A 24,970-nucleotide genomic window follows, 5' to 3' on the forward strand; every position below is an offset into this window, starting at 1 on the left:
GCCAATTCACCTAACCTGCACTTCTTTGGATTGAGGGAGGAAACCGGAGCACCCGGGGGAAACCCACGCGGAGAAAGTGCAAACTCCACACAGTAAACCGAGGCGGGAATTGAACAATGGTTCATCGAGCTGTGAGGCAGCAGTGCTAACCACTGTGCAACCTTTCCATTTAGTTTTCAGTATAGTGGGCAGGAAGTGCACATTCATCATGAGCCAGCAGTGTGTTGTCTGCCGTGTGTGCGTGTGGAGGGAGAGGAAAAAAGATATCCAGGGCCTACATTTGAAACCGGTGTGAGATCTTTTGCATATTCCAATAAGGAGCTGGGTGCCTGTTTGACATCCCCTCTGCAAGATTGAGTTGGCCTGAGCCAGGTCTACATCCTGCCTAACAGGTGACTAGAAAATTATACTTTGCTGAATGTGGAGCCAGGAAGGGTAAGAAATGCCCATTTATGTCTGAAGCCCACCAGCTTGATGATAATGAAAGCTAAGGCCCAACATTATATGCACCTTAGGCTTATCAATTTGGGTACAAATTGCATGCTAGTTGTTGGGCACATTTTATATATCTAGGCCTACATCCAGAGGCTCCTGACATAATTAATATTAATACCGTTTTAATGCTCAGTTTAATTTCCCATTCAGCTTGTACAGATTTAAGAATGTGAAGTGTGAGGTGGGTAAAAAAGAGATGGCTGCAGTGAGAAAAGGCAGAAGTGAAAAGGCCTTCCAGTTGCGATCCAAGTGAACCAGACTGCTGTTTGCGACTGTTGACTTGGAAGTGAGTTTGTAATTGTAGTGAGAAATAGCTGCTACCTTGACTCCCAATGTGTGTTGAAGAAAAATGCAGCGGATGTGTGGGGTGGGAGGGGGAAGAGGAGAAAAGAAGGAGTCTTGCAGAGGGGCATGGGGAGGTTTTTAAAAACATGCTTTGGGAAGGTGTGACTCGTATTAATGGAGTCAGCAAGACATTTAGCCTTGCTGTTCTAGTCAGGTCGTTAAACTACATCTAGGATAATGCTGTCGGCACAGACCACCTCAGCAATCTTCCTCTAGGCCTGCTGCTGTGATTGTTTGGCATCTTTATGCCATCTTTCTGTTTCAGTGCCTGTACTATGGCATCACAACATTCTGCACATACTGCAAGTAAGTGAAGAAACATTAGGAATTAGTCTTCACGGGACCACTAATGAAAAGCTAATACCAAAAGAAATCTGACCATTAAAAAAAAAATCGCAGAACCTGGAGGCCACTGAAATGATAACAATTGCCAGTAAATTGATATCATGCAGCATTCTTGATAGGGTGGTCTCATCATGTCTTTCTAAGAAGTGCATTAATCCTTTGTCAGCCAGCAATACTACCTCCAGATTTGTGGACTGTCGATCAATTTTAATAACTTTTTAAAAAAAATCTTTATTGCCACAAGTCGGCTTACATTAACACTGCAATGAAGTTACTGTGAATAGCCCCTAGTCACCACATTCCGGCGCCTGTTCAGGTACACAGAGGGAGAATTCAGAATGTCCAATCCACCTAACAGCACTCCTTTCGGGACTTGTGGGAGGAAACCGAAGCACCCGGAGGAAACCCACGCAGACACAGGGAGAACGTGCAGACTCCGCTGGGAATCGAACCTGGGACCCTGGAGCTGTGAAGCAACAGTGCTAACCACTGTGCTATCGTGCTGCCCCAATGATCCCAATGCCTGGGCAAACTGTCAAATGTCACAGAAGTAAGATGAAAATTCACCCCATGATTATTTTAATGAGAAATGGATGCGACAAAGAAGGAAGAAAACTGCCACTAGCCATTATTGTCTTGTTTCCATATTTATTTGAATTTGATTTCTCAAATCTGTTTGCACTTTCTGTTCAACAGATTTTATTGTATCCCATTTATCATCACTACCACACACAATTTGGCTTGGTATGCAGAGCTCAAGTAGAACTCGAATGAAAAAATGGATAACCGGAAGACTGATTGATTATACAAATTGGCAGTCATCATTTGAGTTGGAACCGGGTATACTAGATTTTGATGTAGGTTAAATGCTAATATAGTTCAGTATGAAATTGTGTGGAGTTAAACTGTTGAGTGTTTATTGCTTTGTGTCCAGTTATGAGTACATTTGGATCACAGACATTTGCCAATTCTTTGTAAGATAAGAGCAATTTGACTGTTCCTCCAATACTCTATTCCCCTTGATTAACTGTGTCTGAGGAGTGCCGGAATTCGTCTCTTAAATTGTACTGAATTAATTGATCTTTTCCCCATGGAAGCCTTTTTGACAAAAATCCTTCTACTGTTAATGCACAATCATAAGGACACAGAAATCAGAGCAGGACCCATTCTACTCGATCTCTCCTCATAAATCAGACCACTGATCCCCATAATTAATCTAGTCAACATTTGTTAAATCCCCTCGAAGGACAATATAACTTCTCTTCAGTAAAGGGACCAAAACTGTGCTGGTAGGTTCTTGCAGAAATACCCTTTAAATCCAGGAGTTTCTTATATGGTAATTGCTTGCAATAAAGGCTAGCTTCCCATTTCTCTTCCGAATTGCCCGATGTACCTGTATGTTATTTACAAGGACCTGAAACACCTCTAAATCCCATTATTTACTTGTGTCTCACCTTTTAGTATAAAAAAAAGTAAATTTTACTTGCCAGTCTTCTGTCCAAAGTGGATAACTTCACATTTCCCCAGATTATATTCCGTCTGCCACCTTCTTTCCTATTCATTTAACCAGCCTATATTCCTTTGCAGCCTCATTACGTCTTCCTCAGAGTTTATTGTCTCACATAGGTTTCATCATGTCGCTCCAACAGTTACACCGTTATCTCAAAAATAACTCATATATTCCTAATATTTATTTCCACCCTTTAACCAATTCTCAATCAATGCTAATATATTACCCCTAATGCAATGTAGCTTTAGTATATGACAAGCCTTGGTTTGCAGCATGTTTTCTGGAGACTAATAAAACAAATATTTTGCAAAAACATAAATCAGTTCAAATTCAACTCCAAATTGTTGAGATTCTGCAACTGACCTCAGCAGTCCTAGGCTAGAGGGGGAATATTGTCGAGGGTTCCCATTATTGGAAGAAAACGTGTAAATTTTGGTTGAAGAATGATGACATTTCTCAGTATTCCACTCTCTGTTACCTGTCCCAGTTTGGCAGATGATGGGTGAACTAGAAGTGATTGATGGTCAGCTGTCCAACTATGGGGATCATCTGCTCTAAGACTAACACTATCATCATAACTCAAGAAATTCATATGCACATTATAGCAGAGGTTGCTGGATGACTCAAGAATGGGAAAAACCATCTACCTTTTTTCTAGCTCAGAGACCGTGAAACCACTTTTAGTGTTCCAAGTTTACTTCAACTTAAGTATGTTAATTAAGTGCAAACAAGCTTCAAGCCTGGGATTTTCCTGACCTGTTGGATGGTGTCCAAGTAACTAATCTTTAACGCAGAATAGATAAATAGCAGAGGAACTTCTGGCTTTTACAACAGTACCTGTTTTTTTCCAAAACAACACTTTTTTTTTCTAGCTTATGACTGTCAATAAAGTAAGTGTAGCCACTATTAGACATCTGACAATTTTTATTTTAAATCTATATGCACATATTATCATAGATCTGGCATGCAGTTACCTACTTAATGTCTGCCCAGTGTGGTACAATCTCCAATGTGCCCTACGTATAATATGTAGTTGTTCTTTTTATTTAGTAGCTGGGAAGAGAAAAAACAGTTTAATATTCATATGTGGACCTTTAATTTTTCTTAAATCTCCAATTTCTACCATTAGTAATCTTTTTATGCTGAATTTGTTATAAAGCTGGGTTTTTTTAAATTGGACTGTTGCAAAAAGAGTCCTGTGGGAGAATTCAAAAAGTCAAATATTTTACAACAAAAGACCAGAAATTGTATATTTCCCAATGATAACAACTTACAATATTTTCCTGTGTTTTTAGTTCTATAATTTAGAAAAACAATGTGCTGTTCTACTGAATGACCCAGGCACAGCATTTGTTGGAAAATGGGATGTGGTCACATGTGATCAGAAGCAGTACTACGTTACTGTGTGCCAGAAACATCGAGGTAAAGTCTATAATATATTGTTATATAATGTATTTCTATAAACATTGTTTCTAGTTTAGTTCCAACCTCTATTACACATTAAGTGGCATCAACCCTGATGGTTCATATTCTTATTCAACAATGTGCTATTCAGTTCACCTAACAAGACCCCCACGTTAACTTCCGCTAATTCCCACTCATTTGTGGTACAATTAGAATTGATTTCTTTCCAGATAAATCTCAGTTGGCACATTTAGGTTCAGAGCTCTGAAAGTGCAAGCAATGATTCAATATAAACTTGGTTAAATGTCTATCTCTGTAATTCCTAGAATGATTACAGCACAGAAGGAGACCATTCAACCCATTGTGGCCATGTTGACTCAATGCAAGTGCAATTCACCAATTTCCACTGCCCGCTTTTCCCTGCAACCCTGTAAATTTAGTTGCCATGTTTCCTACATCATAACAGTGACTACTTCATTGACAGTAAAGGCTTTGAGACATCCAGTGGTCATGAAAAACACAATATAGATGTAAATCGTATGTAAATTGTATGAGATGCAAATTTGTCTAAGTACTGGGAAGACTGGAGCCATCATTAGTCCTCACTACAGATTCCATCCACTCGCCACTGATATTATCCTCTCTCCCTAACCACGATTTCAGGCTGCACCACACTGTTTCCAACCTTGGTGACCTTTTGGTCCCCAAACTAAATGTGCTTCCCCACCACATCTTCTCCAACACACACAACGTCTGCTTTTGTTCATCCCTCCAATTTTCTGCCACTGAAACCTTCAGCCATACCTGTGTAACCTCCAATGTTTTCTGAGCCAGCTCCCCATCTTCCATCCACTGTTAACTTCTGATCATGCAGAACTCTGGCTTTATTCAATCCTCTATCCACCTATCACACCTTTCCTTGCTGACATGCATTGGCACCGTCCGCTGCCCCCCCCCCCCCCCCCCCCCCCCCCCCCCCCCCCCCCCCCCACCTCCAGCTGCCTGAAATTAAAATTCCCATTCCCATGTTGAAATCCCCCATTGTCCTTTCTGTCTGTAACCTCCTTCATGCCTGTTTTGAACCAACAATGTGTGAATGATCCACTTCTCCAGATTACCACCCCAGGCAGCATAGTTTAAATTGACACCTTTGTCTCTGTTCTCCAGGAACTACCTTGTATGTTTTTTAATTTCTGAGATTTAGATTTCTGAGGTAAATTAGAAGGATTGTTTTGAGGACGTTTCTGAATAAATTGGAAATGATTGGCCATCTTTTCTTTCTACATTTCATGAAAGAATGACACAGAAATGTGCATGTTGCACCTTTGTGTGTTAACAAACAAAGAACAAAGAAAAGTACAGCACAGGAAAAGACAATTCGGCCCTCCAAACCTACGCCAACCACGTTGCCCGTCTAACCTAAAACCTTCCACACTTCCGGGGTCCATATCCCTCCATTCCCATCCTATTCATAGTATTTGTCAAGATGCCTCTTAAATGTCACTATCGTATCTACTTCCACCACCACCTCCAGCAGCGAGTTCCAGACACCCATTACCCTCTGTGTAAAAAAAACCTCCCTTACACATCTCCTCTAAACTTTGCCGCTCGCACCTTAAACCTACGTCCCCCGGGTAATTGACCCTTCCACCCTGGAAAATGTGTCTGACTATCCACTCTGTCCATACCCCTCATAATTTTGTAGACTTCGATCAGGTCGTTCCTCAACCTCCATCGTTCCAGTGAGAACAAATCAAGTTTATCCAGCCTCTCCTCATAGCTAATGCCCTCCATGCCAGGCAATATCCTGGTATCCCTCGTCTGTACCCTCTTCAAAGCCTCCATATCCTTCTGGTAGTGTGGCAATCAGAATTGAGCACTATATTCTAAGTTAAATATAACTTAAGAAAACCTCCAATTGATATAAATAATTGTTGAAATGAGGTGAAACACGTTCAGTATGTTGGAATTTGTTTCTTATGGGTCTAGGGCATAAAATCATAACTTTCTGAAAGTCTAATCCATGTTCTCGGTTCCACAATCAATTTTATTCATTTGCAATTTGAGCAGTTTTGTAATAAGTGCATTAAATATTTATCTGAGCAGTCACTAACAATTTTTTCCATATTCTTTTCATTAGAACATTCCATTCATGATAAGGTCACTCCTCCTTTAAATGACACATTGCATTTTCTCAACCATACCTATACAATAATCAAGAAGAACCTAACCTGGGAAGATGCAGTAACTGAGTGCCAGAAGAACGGTAACAAGTTGGTTAGCATCACTGAACCCTATCATCAGGCTTTCCTCACAGTTACCGTAAACACTCGGGGGTATCCAGTGTGGATCGGACTGTACAGTCAAGATGTATGTATAATTTCTACGAGTTTTTTTGAATGGGGAAAGTGGTTTACAGACAGTCTAGTTTTAATGGAGCTAGAGAAGAGCCAATGCTACTCTGATCCCTGTAGAAACCATTAATATTTAAAAAGGGATTTCAACACCCAGTGATCAACTAAAATAAATTACACCACAAGATTCCATGGTTTAAAACAAGTGAAGTTTATTATACAAGAAACAAGTGTTAAGAACACCAATTATGTTACGTCCCAATGTGTCTGAAACCCCCAAAGGATAACTTGAAACATTGATTCTTAGTGGTGTATATTTATTTGGAATAATGTGAGGAACAATGTACAACTCAGCTAGGAACCAGACCAGTCGTTGTGTAAACAACTAATAAAGAATAATTAAAAGGAAAAAAAGTGACAAAAATTAATATACACTGTGACACTTAAGTATATTAATAACTAAACAAGTTTTTTCACCTGAAGTTACCTCTTGTTCCCAAAATATATCCACATTCCTAATAGTTACCACACAATACCACCTGGAAACTGCCTCTTCTTGGTTCAGCGAAGGCGCAAAACTGCATCTTTTTGAGGAGAGTATGTGCAATCTGCCGTGGCTCTAAATGTAAGATCTAACAGGCCTCCATGGCTTGGATTATATATGGAACTGGCCTGGATACTGTTGGATGGAGAACTAGCCTGTTTCCCCAATGAGGGTGCTAACAGTTATACTGTTCAGTCTCTTTGATATCCCACCCTGTGGATTCAGCTGTCTACATCTCTCAAATACCTTGTTTTTAGAAGTTATCATTTGTATAGCCACATTTTTGTTTCTGATATGGCCATTCACACCTCAATGTCTCTAGGTGCCTGCTAATGGGCAGCACAGTAGCGCAATGGTTAGCACTGCGGCTTCACAGCACAAGGGTCCCAGATTTAATTCCCAGCTGGGTCATTATCTGTGCAGAGTCTGCACGTTCTCTCCGTGCCTGCATGGGTTTGCTCCGGTGCTCCGGTTTCCTCCCACTAGTCCCAAAAGACACTGCACTCCCTCCATAGCAAGAACATTCTTCCTCAGATAAGGACACAAAAACTGCACACATTACTCTAGGCGTGGTAATCCTCACCAATGCTCTATACAATTGCGGTAAAATATCTCTATTCCTGTCGTCAAATCCTCTCGCTATGAAGGCCAGCATACCATTTGCCTTCTTTACTGCCTGCTGTACCTATGCCCTTACTTTCATCGACTTATGTATGAGGACACCAAGTCTCGCTGAGTATCCAACTCTCTCAGTTTACACCCACTCAAATAATAATCTGTCTCCCTATTTTTGCCACCGAAGTGGATAATCTTACATTTATCCACATACAACTGCATCTGCCATGCATATGCCCACTCACTCAGCCTGTCCAAATCCCACTGAAGCATCTCTGAATCCTCCTCACAGCTCACTCTCCCACCCAATTTGTATCATTAGGGCAGCACGGTGGCGCAGTGGTTACCACTGCTGTCTCACGCCGCCAAGGTCCCAGGTTCAATCCCGGCCTCCAGGTCACTGTCCGTGTGGAGTTTGCACATTCTCCCCGTGTTTGCGTGTGTTTCATCCCCACAACCCAAAGATATGCAGGGTAGGTGGATTGGCCACGCTAAATTGCCCGTTAATTGGAAAAACAAATTTTAAACTTTGTATCATCTGCAAATTTGAAGATAATACGTTTAGTTCCCTCGTCCAAATCATTAATATATAATGTGAACAGTTGGGATCCGAGCACAAATCCCTGCGGTAACCCTCTAGTCATAGAATCATAGATAGAATCATAGAAGTTTACAGCATGGAAACAGGCCCTTCGGCCCAACCAGTCTATGCCGCCCAGTTTTTACCATTAAGCTAGTCCCAGTTGCCCGCACTTGGCCCATAACCCTCTATACCCATCTTACCCATGTAACTATCTAAATGTTTTTTAAAAGACACAATTGTACCCGCCTCTACTGCTACCTCTAGTCACTGCCTGCCAATCAGAAAAAGACCCATTTATTCCAACTTTTTGCTTCCTGCCTGCTAACCAGCTTTTATTCATCTCAAGACACTTCCCATAATCCCATGCGCTTTAACTTTACATATTAATCTGCTATGTGAGACCTTGTTGAAAGCCACCTGAAAGTCTAAATAAATCACATCCACGGTTCTCCCTGGTCAACTCTACTAGTTACATCTTCAAAGAATTCTAGTGGATTTGTCAAGCATGATTTTCCTTTTATAAATCCATGCTGACTTTCTCTGATTACAACACTGCTTTCCAAATGCTGTGTTATGAATTCCTTGATAATGGACTCCAGCAACTTCCCTACCACTGACAGTACACTCACTGATCTATAGTTCCCTGTTTTCTCTGTACCTCACGTTTTGAATAGCGGGGTTACATTCGCTACCTTCCAATCTGTAGGAACCATTCCAGAGTCCAATGTTTTTTGGAAAATGGTCACCAATGGATCTACTATTTCTAGGGCCAATTCCTTAAGTACTCTGGGTTGCAGATTATCAGGTACTGGTGATTTATCTGCCTTCAATCCCATTAATTTCCCCCAAACCATTTATTTTCTAATAATAATTTCCTTCAGCTCCTCACTAAAACTTGTGCTTGTCAGAACTTCCAGTACATTATTCATGTCTTCCTTTGTGAAGACAGAAGCAAAATACAAATTTAGTTCCTCAGCCATTTGTTTGTTCCCTGTTATGAATTCCCGGTTGAACATGGCAAACAGCTCCTTCAGAAACGGAAGCAGCTGCCATCAAAGGGACAGTGCTTGCTTCTAAGGTTACAAGGCTGTAGTCACAATTTTCCAGTCCATATTCTGTCAAATACATGCTCCATGTTGAAGGCCTAGATTTGGTTAATTTATTCTATGCTGTTTAGTGAACCTTGAAGTTTGCATTTTGAGAATTGTGGAAAATGACAAGTAAACTACTGCATACATGTGAATTCCTGATCTCTTCTGTTGTCTCTAAGTGCATGTGTTTAATATCTGTTAGTTTGTGATGTGCAATGTAACGTTTTGTTCTGTTTTCAAAATCAGGATGGATTACACTTTCGCTGGTCAGATGGAGAACACACAATATTTAGTCACTGGAGCAGAGATGATTCTGCACCGACTGACAATTGTGTGTACATGGATGTTGATGGGTTCTGGAGAACCTTGGGCTGCGATTCAGTTTTAGAAGGAGCTGTTTGCTATTTTCAACAAAGTAAATATCTCACCTGATTCAAAATATTTGCTACATTTATAATTTGAGGGGCTCCTAGAAGTGCTGTCTTTCAGATGTGACATGAGACAAGTTATCCTCTTGGGTGGATGTAAATTATTCTGTAACCGTATTCAAAGAAGAGAAGGGGAGTTCGGAGTTCTCATTTATAGCTAACAAGTAAGGTAGGTGGATTGGCCACGCTAAAATTGCCCCTTAATTGGAAAAAATGAATTGGGTACTCTAAATTTATTTAAAAGAAATTTGAAAAAAAAAAAAATTATTGCTAACATTTTTCACCAACCAACCCCACAGAAACCAATTATCTGATCATTTCCTTCTCGGCTGTTCTGGGGATCTTACTCTTCAGACTTTAGTTGCCATTTGTCCCTATATTCCAACGATAACTAAATTGCTTAATGGTTGTAAAGCACTTTGAGACAACCTGAGGATATAAAGCATGCTACATGAATGCAAGTTTTGTAAACTTTTGTGGGACTGGCAGCAACAAACAATTAAACTGCCGTGAGACACATCACAGAGAAGAAGTGGAACAACAAATTTAGGATGGATGATGAGGTCTAGTCAAAAAGATTTTGGAAATGTAGACAAAAGTAACAAAGCAGAAGGGTTTAGGGAGGGGGTTCCAGCTGGAAGTTGACTTGTATAGGAACCTGAATCAGAAGATCAAACGGTTTGCGATGGGACTTGGGGCTGACAGAGGTTGCTGCAGTGGTAAGGGTGAGTGAGGCTACAGAGAGATTTGTAAAGCAAGACCTGGATTTTGAATTCTGTGCTTAGGAGGAGAAGTATTTGTGCAATAATTTTGTTGTGCCTGCTTCTTGTATGATCTACCCAGAAAGAAACCAGTAAATTGCATATTTTAAAATATATATTTCAATTTTGCAGAAGAGTTAGTACCCGAAAAGCCTGATGTTGAAACCATGAGGTGCCCCCATAAGCTTCAAGGATCATTATGGATACCGTTCAGAAATAATTGTTACGCTTTTCTCCTTACTCCTAAAACACATATCATTTTCGAAGAGAGAACTGTTCACAACATGTGCAAGGAATCAGGTGAGAAATATTCTGCATGTCTGTTGCCAGTTTTAATTCTGTAGCTTGTAAATTCTAGCCAATAAATTCTGCATATTGTACATGTTTGTAGTGGTTCACGGTGGCACAGTGGTTAGCACTGCTGCCCCACAGCTCCAGGGAACCAGGTTCAATTCCGGCCTCGGGTGACTGTATGTGTGGAGTTTGCACTTTCTCCCCATGTCTGTGTGGATTTCCTCCGGGTACTCCGGCTTCCTCCCACAGCCCAAAGATGTGTAGTTAAGGGGGATTGGCCATGCTAAATTGTCCCTTAGTATCCAAAAGGTTAAGTTACGTGCAGAGGGTGGCTGCGTGGGCCCTTTCCACGGGCCAGTGCAGACTTAATGGGCTGAATGGCCTCTTTCTGCACTGTAGGGGTTATATGATCTTCAAATCTTTTTATGCAACATGCTTTAAAATGTCTTGATGTGTACAGTTGCAGGGGCAACTGGTTAGCGCTGCTGCCTACAGCACTGAAGACCCGGGTTCGATGCTGGCCCTGGGTCACTGTCTGTGGAGTTTGCACATTCTCTCCGTGTCTGCATGGGTTTTACCCCACAACCCAAAGATGTGCATGGTAGGTGGATTTGCTAAATTGCCCCTTAATTGGAAAAAAGTAATTGGGTACTCTACATTTTTTTAAAAATGTGTACAGTTGCAGAGCTGAAAAATATAATGTAACCAGCTGTTGCTTTAATCCCTAGATTTCCCTTTTAAATCATTTTATTCACCTTGTGGTGTGCATGCATTTTAAATCAGGTGGAAAGTATAATTTATGTTAATATCTTTTGCCAAACAGATTCACGGTCCAATCTTTTGACTATTAGAAGTGAAGAAGAGAACAACTTTGTCACAGAACAACTTGTAATTCACAGTTATTTGTATAGATGGGTGTGGCTAAGTATTAGACATAATGGTAAGTAATGCAAATGTCTTACTCTAGTTTATATGGTTTCAGTTTTTTTCTTGGTGCCTGGATTGATGATCGATTGTGTGTTCCTCAAGATACCTTTGGATATATAATATTGACAGTTTTTCTTCCCCTATGGTGGATGGATTGCTTATCATTGCAATTCTTAAAAACAAAAATATTTAATGTATGATAAACTGACCTAGAATCTAATTTGTCATTGAGGGTTCTCATTGTAGGATTAATGCTGCTTGACTGTTCCACAATCTATTATTATCACAAATGGGGACCTGCACGTCCAAAGTGTGATTGACGGCACAGAGAAGAGTGTGTGTGGGTGTGAAGGAAGAGGTTATAAAGGGATTAGCTGTCTTTGTTGTGAAGCTATGAATACAAATGTTTGTTTTTATAGGGGATTAAGTGCTGGGATTTTAAATGTATTGAATGAGAATTGAATAATGAAATCTGTAATAGATACCTTAGCACTTTATTCCATCTCACCATGGCCCCTGACATTAGCTCATACTGGATGCTGGTGAGTTGACAAAGGAGGTCTAAGAGCAAAGGGTGGGTGGTCACGTGTTGACGTCACTTGGCAGATGGCAAGAAAGGAATATGTGGAAGAGTGGACATAGGGGTTATGATGTTGAGTATAACGATGGGTTGGCATGTGTTGGCATAGGGGCTATGGGATGAATATGGGGTGATGGGTTAGCATAAGTTGGCACGAAGTTGGAATGGAAGGTATGAGGGACTGTGGGTGTGGGTAAAGGGTCATAGGTGGTGTGGAAAGTGAGGGGTAGGATGGGTGGAGGGCATAAAGTGGCATCGATGGGGCATGGGGATTGTGCGGGGCCTATGAAGGATGAGATCTTGAGTACTGTTTTCAGTTTTACTGCTCCTTACAACTGGGACGAAAACCCAGAGCACCGTGGAGGGCCTTTTAAGCATCCCATCCCAGAACTTGGCATCCCTGAGGTGACCTCCAAACTCTGTCAAGGGTAGTGGGCCCAACTTCAGTTCACACCCACCTTGCCAGGATGAAAATCTGACCATTTGAGGCACTTCCTCCCAAGTTGAGTTTGCAGAGTTGGGAATCTTCCTAACTCTGCATTTCTGACACAGGAGTGAAAATTCAACCCCCCGTCCCAGCTCATTTGTTGCTTAAACCTTGGTTCATATTTTTGCTCCCTCTATACTTGACTATTCCAATGCAGTCCTAGCTGCTCTCCCAAATTCTACCAGCCTTAAACTTGTCATTCAAAACTCTGCTACCCATGTCCTATTTCGTACCTAGTGCCATTCACCTATCAATAATAATAATCTTTATTATTGTCACAAGTAGGCTTACATTAACACTGCAATAAAGTTACTGTGAATATCCCCTATTCACCATATTATGTCACCTGTTCAGGTACACAGAGGGAGAATTTAGAATGTCCAATTCACCTAACAAGCAATTATTTCGGAACTTTGGGGAGGAAACCGGAGCACCCGGACAAAACCCACACAGACAGAGGGAGAACGTGCAGACTCCGTACAGACAGCGGGAATCGAACCTGGGACCCTGGTGCTGTGAAGCAACGGAGCTAACAACTGTGCTACCATGCAGCCCATATCACCATTGTGCTCACTGATTTACCTTGTCTCCCAGTCCAGCAACGTGTTGATTTTTAAAAGTTCTCATTCTTTTTCACAAATCCCTCAGTGGTCTCGTCCCTCCCTATCTTTCTAATCTCCTCCAGCCCCACAACCCCTTGCGACATCTCTACTCATCTAATTCGGGACCTTTGATCACTGTACCATTGGTAGCTGTGCCTTCAAGCTACTTCAGCACTAAGCTCCGGAATTCCCTCCCTACACCTCTTGTCTCTCTAGCTCAATTTCCTCCTTTATGACACTTAAAACCTACCTCTTTGATTAAGCCTTTCATCATCTGACCTGATCTCCCATTATGTGGCTCAGCGTCATATTTGGTTTTATAAAGCTCCTGTGAAGTGCCTTGGGACATTTTATTATGTTAAATTCTTGTAGATTGGTCATTGGAATGAGAAGCTGAGTAAATTGAGATTATACACTGTGGAATTTAGAATAATTCTTTGAAACATATAACGCTCTGAAATAAATTAATAAGTAGACACTGAGGTTGTTTTCTTGGCTGTAGAATCTTGACCATACGAGCACAGTTCCCTGTATACGGGGCCAATTCTTTAGGACAGAGATGAGGAGAACTAAAGGGTTGTGAATGTTCAGAACTCTCTACCCCAGGAATGAGGGAATCTCCATCATTGAGTATATTAAAGGCTGGGAGATCGCTTCTCGGCCTTTTGGCTAAGGTGAGGGTGAGGTCAGGTTAATGCTTAGATCTGGTATGTCTCTCTTGTGGGGACCATGAATTGGATTCAATTTCAATTTGAATTGGTTTTTAGAGCAGGCAAGGAGCTGGATTACCCCTGTCCACACTCTGAGCTCTGGCTTTGTAACTCTGATAAAGTAATTTAAAAAAATTAAAGGTTTGAAGAAAGAGATTTTTGGGATGGAATTGTACCATTCCTTCGCAGAATGTGGCAGTGTACAGGGAGAGCGGTGTTGAAGTAACCAGCACCTACAGCGGCTTTCTCCGGCGTATTGTCAGAGCATAGCCCAAAAAACGTGAAGGTGTGAGTCCCGCGATGTTGAACCTGCTCCACCAGTAACTTTGTTTCTTAAAAGATCAGGGGCGGGATTCTCCGACCAAATGCTGGGTGGGAGAATCGCCGGGAGCCGGCATAAATCCCGCCCGCGCCGTCCTCCTAATTCTCCCGCCCCCCAAAATCCGGCCCGGCGTGAGTCGCGCCGCCCACCTCGGAGAATAGCCGGGTCCGGCGCGACTCAATGGACGCTGGGCTGCCCGAAATCTCCGGCCCGCGATGGGCTGAAGTCCCGCCTGTCTGTTGCCGGTCTTGCCGGCGTAAATTGGAGTAGGTCCCTTACCGGTGGGATCTGGTGGCACGGGCGGGCTCCAGGGTTCTTGGTTGGGCGCGGGGGATCTGGCCCCGGGAGGTGCCCCCACGGTGGCCTGGCCCGCGATCGGGGCCCACCGATCCGCAGGCGGGCCTGTGCCGGGGGGGCACTCTATCCTTCCGCACCAGAGGCTGTGGTCCTCCGCCATTCCCGATGCGGAAGCGAATCCCTCTGCGCATGTGCGGGGATGACAACAGCACACGCTGGCGCTCCCGCACATGCTCTGACTCGCGCCAGCCGGTGGTGGCACTTCTGCGTCGGTTGGCGTGGCGCCAAGCCCCTTTCCCGCCGGCCGGCAGAGCGCCAACCATTCCGCACCTTTGGGGCGCCCCGACGCCAGAGTGATTCACGCCACTCTGCCCCACCTGGACCCCCTGCCCCGGCGGATAGGGGTGAATCCCGCTCCAGGACTCCATTTTTAAAGGCCGCCACTGTGCACAAAAGTTAAATTGGAATACCCCCAAGTACTGCACAGCCTCTCCCCTCAGGAGCTCCTCCAATAGGTTCTTCCCACCAGGTGCACTCACGCCAACATGAATGGATTATCGGAGTGCGGGGTGATGGGCATAGAGATCTGACAATGACGTTCACATTTATTATAATGGTATTCCTGTTGTTGAACATTGGGATTTTCATTATCACTGATGGGGGGTGGGGTGATTGCAGTGAGGCTTCCTGCTGACACAAAATACGATTTGGTCCCCTCGAGAGTTTTTCTTCTTCTGATTCGAGTAGAACGGGAGCGGAAAATCCTGGACTGGTTTCCTCAGGGAATCGAGGGATGAAGAAGAGGGTGGGAAAGTGGAATTGAAGCAGAAGATCAGCCATGATTATATTGAACAGCTAAAAGGCTCAAGAGGCCACATGCTCTAATCCTGCTGCTATCTCTTATGCTCTTTCATTCTACATTGAAGGCGTTAAAAAATTGTTGTTTTTTTCTCTCGCATTTTTGTTTTAATTCTGGGAATAGTGTAATTTCTTTCTCTGTTTTAGGTAACCATACGATGTGGTACGATGGTTCTTATGTGCAATATTCAAACTGGCGCTCTGGAAGACCCAAATTTCACAAAACACAGTCCCGTTTGCAAGCAGTTGGCCTTGATATGGATGGTTTTTGGCATCAGTTTGACCAATATTTGCAACGGTTACAATTGATATCACAAAGCATTTTTGCTTGTAAGATTGAAATGGGTAAGAAACTGCCAACATATTTTGACCACAGCTAATTGTATTGATTACAAGTATTTCTAATATACATTATCAGATGTCAAAAGGCATTTTATTGAACGTTACTGTATGGCAACCTTAGAGGCCTAGATCTTTCGGGAGCACACATTGCTGACTGCAATTTATTTATTTATTAAATGCTTTTATTAAGGCGTTTTAAGTTATACAAGACAACGGCAATTGTTAACACACATTAAAAATAACTAATAGGCTTTAATCAGCTAGAACTGTACCCAGCAGCTTCGATGCAGAAAATGAAGGCTGCTGGGATGGCATTGGTTCTTATACCCCGCCTCTCAGGGCGGAGCTATGTACGTTAGCCAATGGTAGACTCCTAGGTCTAGCCAATGGTCATCCACCTCTCAGGTACTGCAATACCTGGTATTACCACATTCACTCCCTGTTAAAAAGAACCCAGCGGGGCGATGACCAGCGTTACTGTCGCCTTTTGCATGGTAGGACCAGGTATGGAGGTACCGTGATGTCGAGGGTAACAGAAAAAGTGTTTGTGGTGCAACAATCAGACGATCGGGGGGACTAGTCGTCCTTCTGGAGCGTCTGGGCTTCGGCGGTGATCCTGGTGGGGGCCCCGGCGGTTGCGGCTCCGGGAACGTGGTGTCTTCCTCCCAGGCAGCTTTGTCACCCCGAGGCGTCGCTGTTGGGGCGAAACGTTGGCATGGGAAGGGGCACCTGTAGGGGGCGTCGGTGCCTGTTCGGTGCTGGGTAGGGGCGGCGGCAGTACTGACCCTCCGGTCAGGTGCTGCGAGGAGGGTGAGGGTGGGGGCAATGGTGCGGGTGCGCGTGGGGCTCCGGCGGGCGCCAGGTCCCGAAGGGAGACCGTGTCTTGGCGGCCGTCGGGGAACGCTACGTAGGCATACTGGGGGTTGGCAAGCAGCAGGTGGACCCTCTCGACCAACGGGTCCGACTTGTGCGCCCTCACATGTTTCCGCAGCAGGACGGGTCCCGGTGTCGCTAGCCAGGTTGGGAGCGAAGTCCCGGAGGAGGACTTCCTGGGGAAAACAAGGAGACGTTCGTGGGGTGTCTGGTTTGTGGTAGTACAGAGCAGTGACCGGATGGAGTGAAGGGCCACTGGGAGGACTTCTTGCCATCGGGAGACTGGGAGATTCCTGGACCGAAGGGCCAGCAGGACGGTCTTCCAGACCATTCCGTTCTCCCTTTGTACCTGCCCATTTCCCCGGGGGTTGTAACTGGTCGTCCTGCTGGAGGCGATGCCTTTGCTGAGCAGGAATTGACGCAGTTCGTCGCTCATAAAGGAGGACCCCCTATCACTGTGAATGTATGCGGGGAACCCGAACAGTGTAAAGATACCCTGGAGGGCCTTGATGACGGTGGTTGCGATCATGTCCGGGCAGGGGATGGCGAATGGGAACCGGGAGTATTCGTCAATCACGTTCAGGAAATACGTGTTGCGGTCGGTGGAGGGGAGGGGGCCTTTGAAATCCATGCTGAGGTGTTCAAAGGGACGGGAAGCCTTTATCAGATGCGCTCCCTCTGGCCGGTAGAAGTGCGGTTTGCACTCCGCGCAGATTCGGCAGTCCCTGGTGACTGTCCTGACCTCCTCGATGGAGTAGGGCAGGTTGCGGGTCTTAATGAAATGAAAGAAACGAATGACCCCCGGGTGGCAGAGGTCCTCGTGAAGGGCTCGGAGGCGGTCCACTTGCGTGGTGGCACAAGTGCCGCGGGACAGGGCATCAGGAGGCTCGTTCAGCTTCCCGGGACGGTACAAGATCTCGTAATTGTAGGTGGAGAGTTCTATCCTCCACTGCAAGATCTTGTCGTTCTTAATCTTGCCCCGCTGCGCATTATCGAACATGAAGGCCATCGACCATTGGTCCGTGGGAGAGTGAATCTCCTGCCGGCCAGGTAATGCCTCCAGTGTCGCACAGCTTCTACTATGGCCTGGGCCTCCTTTTCGACCGAGGAGTGACGAATTTCGGAAGCATGGAGAGTGCGGGAGAAGAAAGCCACGGGCCTGCCCGCTTGGTTGAGGGTGGCCGCCAGAGCTACGTCGGACGCGTCGCTCTCGACCTGGAAGGGGAAGGACTCGTCGATGGCGCGCATCGTGGCTTTTGCGATGTCCGCTTTGATGCGGCAGAAGGCCTGGCGGGCCTCCGTCGACAGGGGGAAGGCTGTGGACTGGATCAGGGGTCGAGCCTTGTCGGCGTAATTAGGGACCCATTGTGCATAATAGCTAAAGAAGCCGAGGCAGCGCTTTAGGGCCTTGGGGCAGTGAGGGAGGGGGAACTCCATGAGGGGACGCATGCGTTCAGGGTTGGGGCCTATGACTCCACTTCTCACTACGTAGCCTAGGATGGCTAGACGGTCGGTGCTAAACACGCATTTATCCCTATTGTAGGTCAGATTAAGGATATTCGTGGTCTGGAGAACTTTTTGGAGGTTGGTGTCGTGGTCCTTGTGGTAGTATGTATTAGGGGTCCTGTGGGACTGTGAAGCCGTGATGCTATTGGTTGACAGATCCCGGGTCCTGGTTGGCTGTTGACCGCTAGCTCCGCCCTGAAGGCGGAGTATAAGAACCCGGGCTTCTCCCCGCCGCTCCAGTCTGTTGCTGAACTGCGGGGAACAAGTCACGCTTAATAAAGCCTCATTGACTTCATCACTATTCGCCTCTCTCGTAAGTCATTGTGCGCTACAATTTATTAAGCGTGCTTAAAGGACTATTAAGCTCAGGATCGCCCCGGAATGCCTGCGGATCAGCCCCCACGCAGTGAACTCAGCAGCAGTTTTTAAACACTGGCAAGCTTGTTTCGAAGGCTACCTCCGAACGGCCCCCGGCCAGATCACAGAAGACAAGAAACTGCAGGTCCTGCACTCAAGGGTAAGCCCGGAAATTTACCCTCTCATAGAAGACGCAGAGGATTTCCCGACGGCGCTCGCAGCACTAAAGAGCGTCTACGTTCGCCCAGTGAACCAGGTCTACGCACGCTACCAACTCGCAACGAGACGGCAAAGTCCCGGAGAATCGTTAGAGGAGTTCTACGCCGCGCTGCTAATTTTGGGACGGGGCTGCAGCTGCCCGCCGGTAAACGCGACTGAACACACGGACATATTAATTCGCGATGCGTTTGTGGCAGGGATGAACTCTCCCCAAATCCGCCAAAGACTTTTAGAAAAAGAGTCGCTAGGACTCTCAGAGGCACGGGCCATCGCAGCTTCCCTAGATGTGGCCTCGCAAAACGCCCGCGCCTACGGCCCCGACCGCGCGGCAGCCCCTTGGGCTCCGTGGACCCCCGTCGCGACAAACCCCCCCCCCCTCACAGGCTTGCGCGGTAAAGACGCCAGATCATCCCGGGGGGGGCCCGCTGCTATTTCTGCGGGCAGGTGAAACACCCCCGGCAGCGCTGCCCGACCCGCGCAGCGTTTTGCAAGAGCTGCGGCAAAAAGGGCCATTTTGCGGCTGTGTGCCGGTCCCGGGGGGTCGCCGCTGTCCCCGGAGAAGAAAGAGTCCAGCGCATCCCAAACGCTCCCCAACCCCCCCAGCGCCCCATGTGCGACACGCGGGCGCCGCCATTTTGGGTCCCGGCCACCAAGAGGGGAGGACGGGCGCCGCCATCTTGTGACCCCCCCAGCCATGTGCGATGCATGGGGGCGGCCATTTTGTCCACCCCCGACCACGTGCGATCCGTGGGGGAGGCCATTTTGTCCACCCCCGGCCGCGTGCGATTCATGGACGCCGCCATCTTGGATGACAACAAAGGACCCCAGCATCGACGGCTCCACGGGGTCCGAAGAAGGCGCTGAGACACTACGACCACATCTGGCCTCGGTGACGCTGGATCAAGCACGGCCCCGAACGCTCCAGACGACGACAACAACGGTGCTGATCAACAGAGACACGAGGCACCATGCCTGATCGACTCCGGGAGCACCGAAAGCTTCATTCAACCCGACACGGTAAGACGCTGTTTTTTGACCATCCGTCCCAGTACGCAAAAGATTTCCCTAGCTGCAGGATCCCACTCCGTAGAGATCAAAGGGTTCTGCATAGTGACCCTGACGGTGCAAGGGAGGGAGTTTAAAAACTACAGGCTCTACGTCCTTCCCCAACTCTGCGCGCCCACATTACTGGGATTAGATTTCCAGTGCAACCTGCAGAGCCTAACGTTTCAATTCGGCGGCCCAATACCCCCACTCACTATCTGCGGCCTCGCAACCCTCAAACTTGAACCGCCATCCTTGTTTGCAAACCTCACCCCGGATTACAAACCCGTCGCCACTAGGAGCAGACGGTACAGCACCCAGGACCGGATATTTATTCGGTCCGAAGTCCAGCGGTTGCTGAAGGAAGGCATAATCCAGGCCAGCAATAGTCCCTGGAGAGCACAGGTGGTAGTAGTAAAGACCAGGGAGAAGCAAAGGATGGTCATAGACTATAGCCAGACCATCAACAGGTACACACAGCTAGATGCGTACCCTCTCCCCCGCATATCCGACATGGTAAATCGGATTGCCCAATATAAGGTTTTCTCCACCGTGGACCTCAAGTCCGCCTGCCACCAGCTCCCCATCCGCCCAGGTGACCGCAAGTACACAGCCTTCGAGGCAGACGGGCGTCTATACCACTTCCTAAGGGTCCCATTTGGCGTCACAAACGGGGTTTCGGTCTTCCAACGGGAGATGGACTGAATGGTTGATCAACACGGGTTGCAGGCCACGTTCCCGTGTCTCGACAACGTAACCATCTGCGGCCATGATCAGCAGGACCACGACGCCAACCTCCAAAAATTCCTCCAGACCGCTAACGCCTTGAACCTCACATACAACGAGGAAAAGTGCGTGTTTAGCACAAACCGGCTGGCCATCCTGGGATACGTAGTACGCAATGGGATAATAGGCCCCGACCCCGAACGCATGCGCCCCCTCATGGAATTTCCCCTCCCCCACTGCTCCAAAGCCCTGAAACGCTGCCTGGGGTTCTTTTCATATTACGCCCAGTGGGTCCCCCAGTATGCAGACAAGGCCCGCCCACTAATACAGACTACTACCTTCCCCCTGTCGACAGAGGCTCGCCAGGCCTTCAGCCCCATCAAAGCGGACATCGCAAAGGCCACGATGCGCACCATCGACGAGTCCCTCCCCTTCCAGGTCGAGAGCGACGCCTCCGATGTAGCTCTAGCGGCCACCCTTAACCAAGCGGGCAGACCCGTGGCCTTCTTCTCCCGAACCCTCCACGCCTCAGAAATCCGCCACTCCTCAGTGGAAAAGGAAGCCCAAGCCATAGTGGAAGCTGTGCGACATTGGAGGCATTACCTGGCCGGCAGGAGATTCACTCTCCTCACGGACCAACGGTCGGTAGCTTTCATGTTCAATAATGCACAGCGGGGCAAAATTAAAAATGACAAAATCTTAAGGTGGAGGATCGAGCTCTCCACCTTCAACTACGAGATCTTGTACCGTCCCGGAAAGCTGAACGAGCCGTCCGATGCCCTATCCCGCGGCACATGTGCCAACGCACAAATAGACCGTCTCCAAGCCCTCCACGAGGACCTCTGCCACCCGGGGGTCACTCGGTTCTACCATTTTATAAAGTCCCGCAACCTCCCCTACTCTGTGGAGGAGGTCCGTACAGTCACCAGGAACTGCCACATCTGCGCAGAGTGCAAACCGCACTTTTTCAGGCCGGATAGAGCACACCTGATCAAGGCTTCCCGCCCCTTTGAACGCCTCAGTCTGGATTTCAAAGGGCCCCTCCCCTCCACCGACCGCAACACATGCTTCCTGAACGTGGTGGACGAGTACTCCCGTTTCCCTTTCGCCATCCCCTGCCCCGACATGACAGCGGCCACAGTCATTAAAGCCCTTAGCACCATATTCACACTGTTCGGTTGCCCCGCACACGTCCATAGCGACAGGGGGTCCTCCTTCATGAGTGACGAGCTGCGCCAGTTCCTGCTCAGCAAGGGTATAGCCTCGAGCAGGACGACCAGCTACAACCCCCGGGGGAACGGGCAAGTAGAGAGGGAGAACGGCACGGTCTGGAAGACCGTCCTACTGGCCCTACGGTCCAGGGATCTCCCAGTTTCACGGTGGCAGGAGGTCCTCCCGGACGCTCTCCACTCCATCCGGTCGCTGCTGTGTACCACCACTAACCAAACGCCTCATGAGCGCCTCCTTGTCTTCCCCAGGAAGTCCTCCTCCGGAACGTCGCTGCTGACCTGGCTGGCGGCCCCAGGACCCATCTTGCTCCGGAAACATGTGCGGGCGCACAAGTCGGACCCGTTGGTCGAGAGGGTTCACCTCCTCCACGCGAACCCGCAGTACGCCTACGTGGCGTATCCCGACGGCCGACAGGACACGGTCTCCCTGCAAGACCTTACGCCCGCTGGCAGCACGTACACCCCCCCGACACCGATCACCCCCTCCATGCCACCGGCGCACCCCGCGTCCGCCCCCTTCCCGGGAGGATCGGCCCTCTTCCCGTGTCCGACCAGGAGTGAAACAGAAACAGACACCGAAAAGCTCCCGGATACGACAATGCTGGAACAAGCACCTGCACCGCCACCGGGGCTGAGGCGATCGACAAGGAAGACCAGACCGCCCGCTCGACTCGTGGCATCGGTGTAACACAAGAATGTTGTTGGACTGTAACGAAAATGTTCTTTTCCTCTTACGAATATTGTAAATAGTTCACAAACCCTGTACATAGCCCAGTGTAGGGCTAAGATTGTAATGACATGCCAGGACCAGCCTTGTAAACCCCTACCACCATGTGAACCACCACCCCGCCGGGTTCATTTTTAACAAGGGGTGAATGTGGTAGTATGTATTAGGGGTCATGTGGGACTGTGAAGCCGTGATGCTATTGGCTGACAGATCCCGGGTCCTGGTTGGCTGTTGACCCCTAGCTCTGCCCTGAAGGCGGAGTATAAGAACCCGGGCTTCTCCCCGCCGCTCCAGTCTGTTGCTGAACTGCGGGGAACAAGTCACGCTTAATAAAGCCTCATCGACTTCATCTCTATTCGTCTCTCTCGTAAGTCATTGTGCGCTACAGTCCTGCTGGTCATGGCCACAAATGGTGACGTTATCAAGATATAGGAACGTTGTGTGTAAGCCGTACCGGTCAACCATTCGGTCCATCTCACATTGGAAGACCGAGACCCCGTTCGTGACACCGAAGGAAACCCTTAAAAAGTGATAGAGCCGCCCATCCGCTTCGAAGGCAGTGTACTGGCGGTCTCCATTACGGCGGGGTAGCTGCTGGTAGGCAGACTTGAGATCCACCGTGGAGAAAACCTTGCATTGCGCAAGGGGGAGATCTGGTCGGGCAGCGTGTAGTCGGCTGTGCTAGGGGCTTGAGGACCATCCAAGATGGCGTCAGCCGCGGGTCGCAAATGGAGTCCGGGGATGCCGAAGATGGCAGCGGCGAGGGACAAAATGGTGGCACCCACCCATCCAGCGTGGTGGCCGGGGGGGGGCAAAATGGCCACGCCCGTGGGTCGCACACTGCCTGGGGATAGAAGGGCGGCGGTGGGCCTTGGACGGCCGGGACCTGAAAGAAAGTCTGCCGATAGTCGCTGGAGACCGCGGCCATGGCGCGGGCCTGGCAGACAGCGACATAGTGGCCTTTCTTGCCGCACCATTTGCAGGTGGCGGTGCGGGCCGGGCAGCGCGCATGGGGATGATTCGCCTGACCGCAGAAGAAGCAGCGATAGCTGGCAGTGAAAACGGGCCGTCTTGCCGCACAGGCCTGCGGGGTTAGCGGGAAAGTCTGGGGGGCTGCCACGACGGGGTGCCATGCAGCCCAGGGGGGTGCCGTGCGTCTGGGAGCAAAAGCCAGTGCGTTTTTGTACGCAACGTCCATGGACCCTGCCAGGGCCCGTGTCTCAGTGAGGCCCAGTGTGTCCATTTCAAGGAGCCTTCGGCGGATGTCGGGGGAAGTCATACCTGCCACAAAAGCATCCCGAATTAAAAGTTCCGTGCGCTCGTTCCCCGTAACTGCTGGGCAGCCACAGTTTCGGCCCAGCACTAGTAGTGCCCGATAGAAGTCTTCCAGTGTTTCTTCTGGGCTCTGCCTTCTAGTTGCCAGCAGGTGATGGGCGTAGACCTGGTTCAGAGGACGGATGTAATTTCCTTCTAGCAGCTCCATAGCTGCAGCATAGTTCGCCGCCTCTTTGATCAGAGGGTAGATTGCAGGACTGACCTGCGAGTGTAGAAGGTGCATTTTCTGCCTTTCCGTGGGGGTGTCGGCGGCCGTGTCAAGGTAGCCCTTAAAACACGCCAGCCAATGCTTGAAAATAGCAGCGGAGTTGTCTGCGTGGGGGCTGAGCTAAAGGCACTCCGGCTTGATGCGGAGATCCATCCTTTCAGAAGTAATAGCTGATTAAATTGATGCACAATTAGTTACTCTCGAGACAAGGTGAGTCATAACTAATAGGCTTTAATCAGCTAGAACTGTACCCAGCAGCTTCGATACAGAAAGTGAAGGCTGCTGGGACGGCATTGGTTCTTATACCCCGCCTCTCTGGGCGGAGCTATGTACGTTAGCCAATGGTAGACTCCTAGGTCTAGCCAATGATCATCCACCTCTCAGGTACTGCAATACCTGGTATTACGACACATCCGTTGTCTTTTGCTACTTACATCAGTTATGGCTTCTTGTTTTGCGTTCTCCAGTGGGCGCTTATTCCCAGCCGGGTTCCCCATTTCCGTCCCCCCACCCCCTCTCTTCTCAACCACCCCCCCCCCCCACTTCCTTTCGAGTCGCCTGGCGTGCCCTCTTTCCTCTTCAGTTCCTATATTTTGTTCCTGTATGATTGGCATGACTCCGTGTATTTTGTTATTTGCTGATCTTGGTTGGGCTCTATGCTTCTTTGTTCCGCCGCGACCCCTCCTCCCCACTTCCCCTTTCATTGGCATTTGTTATTGTGCTGTGGCTTTTAGCTGCCTCTGGTTTACTGGCTGTTGGCTGCAAACAGATTTTGGAACAACTGAGTGAATGGCTCCCATGTTTTGTGGAAGTCTTCCTCCGACCTGGATAAATTCCGGAAGGGAGAATGAC

General features: G+C 47.8%; 1 protein-coding gene across 1 annotated transcript in view; it reads left to right on the plus strand.

Annotated features, from left to right (window-relative positions):
• Positions 1 to 24,970, plus strand: part of ly75 (lymphocyte antigen 75) — a 228,516-nt gene that overhangs the window by 159,286 nt on the left and 44,260 nt on the right. Inside the window, exons 23-29 of the mRNA XM_072474567.1 lie at positions 1,882 to 2,042; positions 3,991 to 4,117; positions 6,240 to 6,469; positions 9,533 to 9,701; positions 10,608 to 10,775; positions 11,593 to 11,709; positions 15,700 to 15,897. Of these exons, the coding sequence (XP_072330668.1) occupies positions 1,882 to 2,042; positions 3,991 to 4,117; positions 6,240 to 6,469; positions 9,533 to 9,701; positions 10,608 to 10,775; positions 11,593 to 11,709; positions 15,700 to 15,897 (1,170 nt within the window). The remainder of the gene's footprint in view (positions 1 to 1,881; positions 2,043 to 3,990; positions 4,118 to 6,239; positions 6,470 to 9,532; positions 9,702 to 10,607; positions 10,776 to 11,592; positions 11,710 to 15,699; positions 15,898 to 24,970) is intronic.

The sequence above is a fragment of the Scyliorhinus torazame genome, chromosome 2, assembly GCF_047496885.1.
Source record: "Scyliorhinus torazame isolate Kashiwa2021f chromosome 2, sScyTor2.1, whole genome shotgun sequence".
NCBI lineage: Eukaryota > Metazoa > Chordata > Chondrichthyes > Carcharhiniformes > Scyliorhinidae > Scyliorhinus > Scyliorhinus torazame.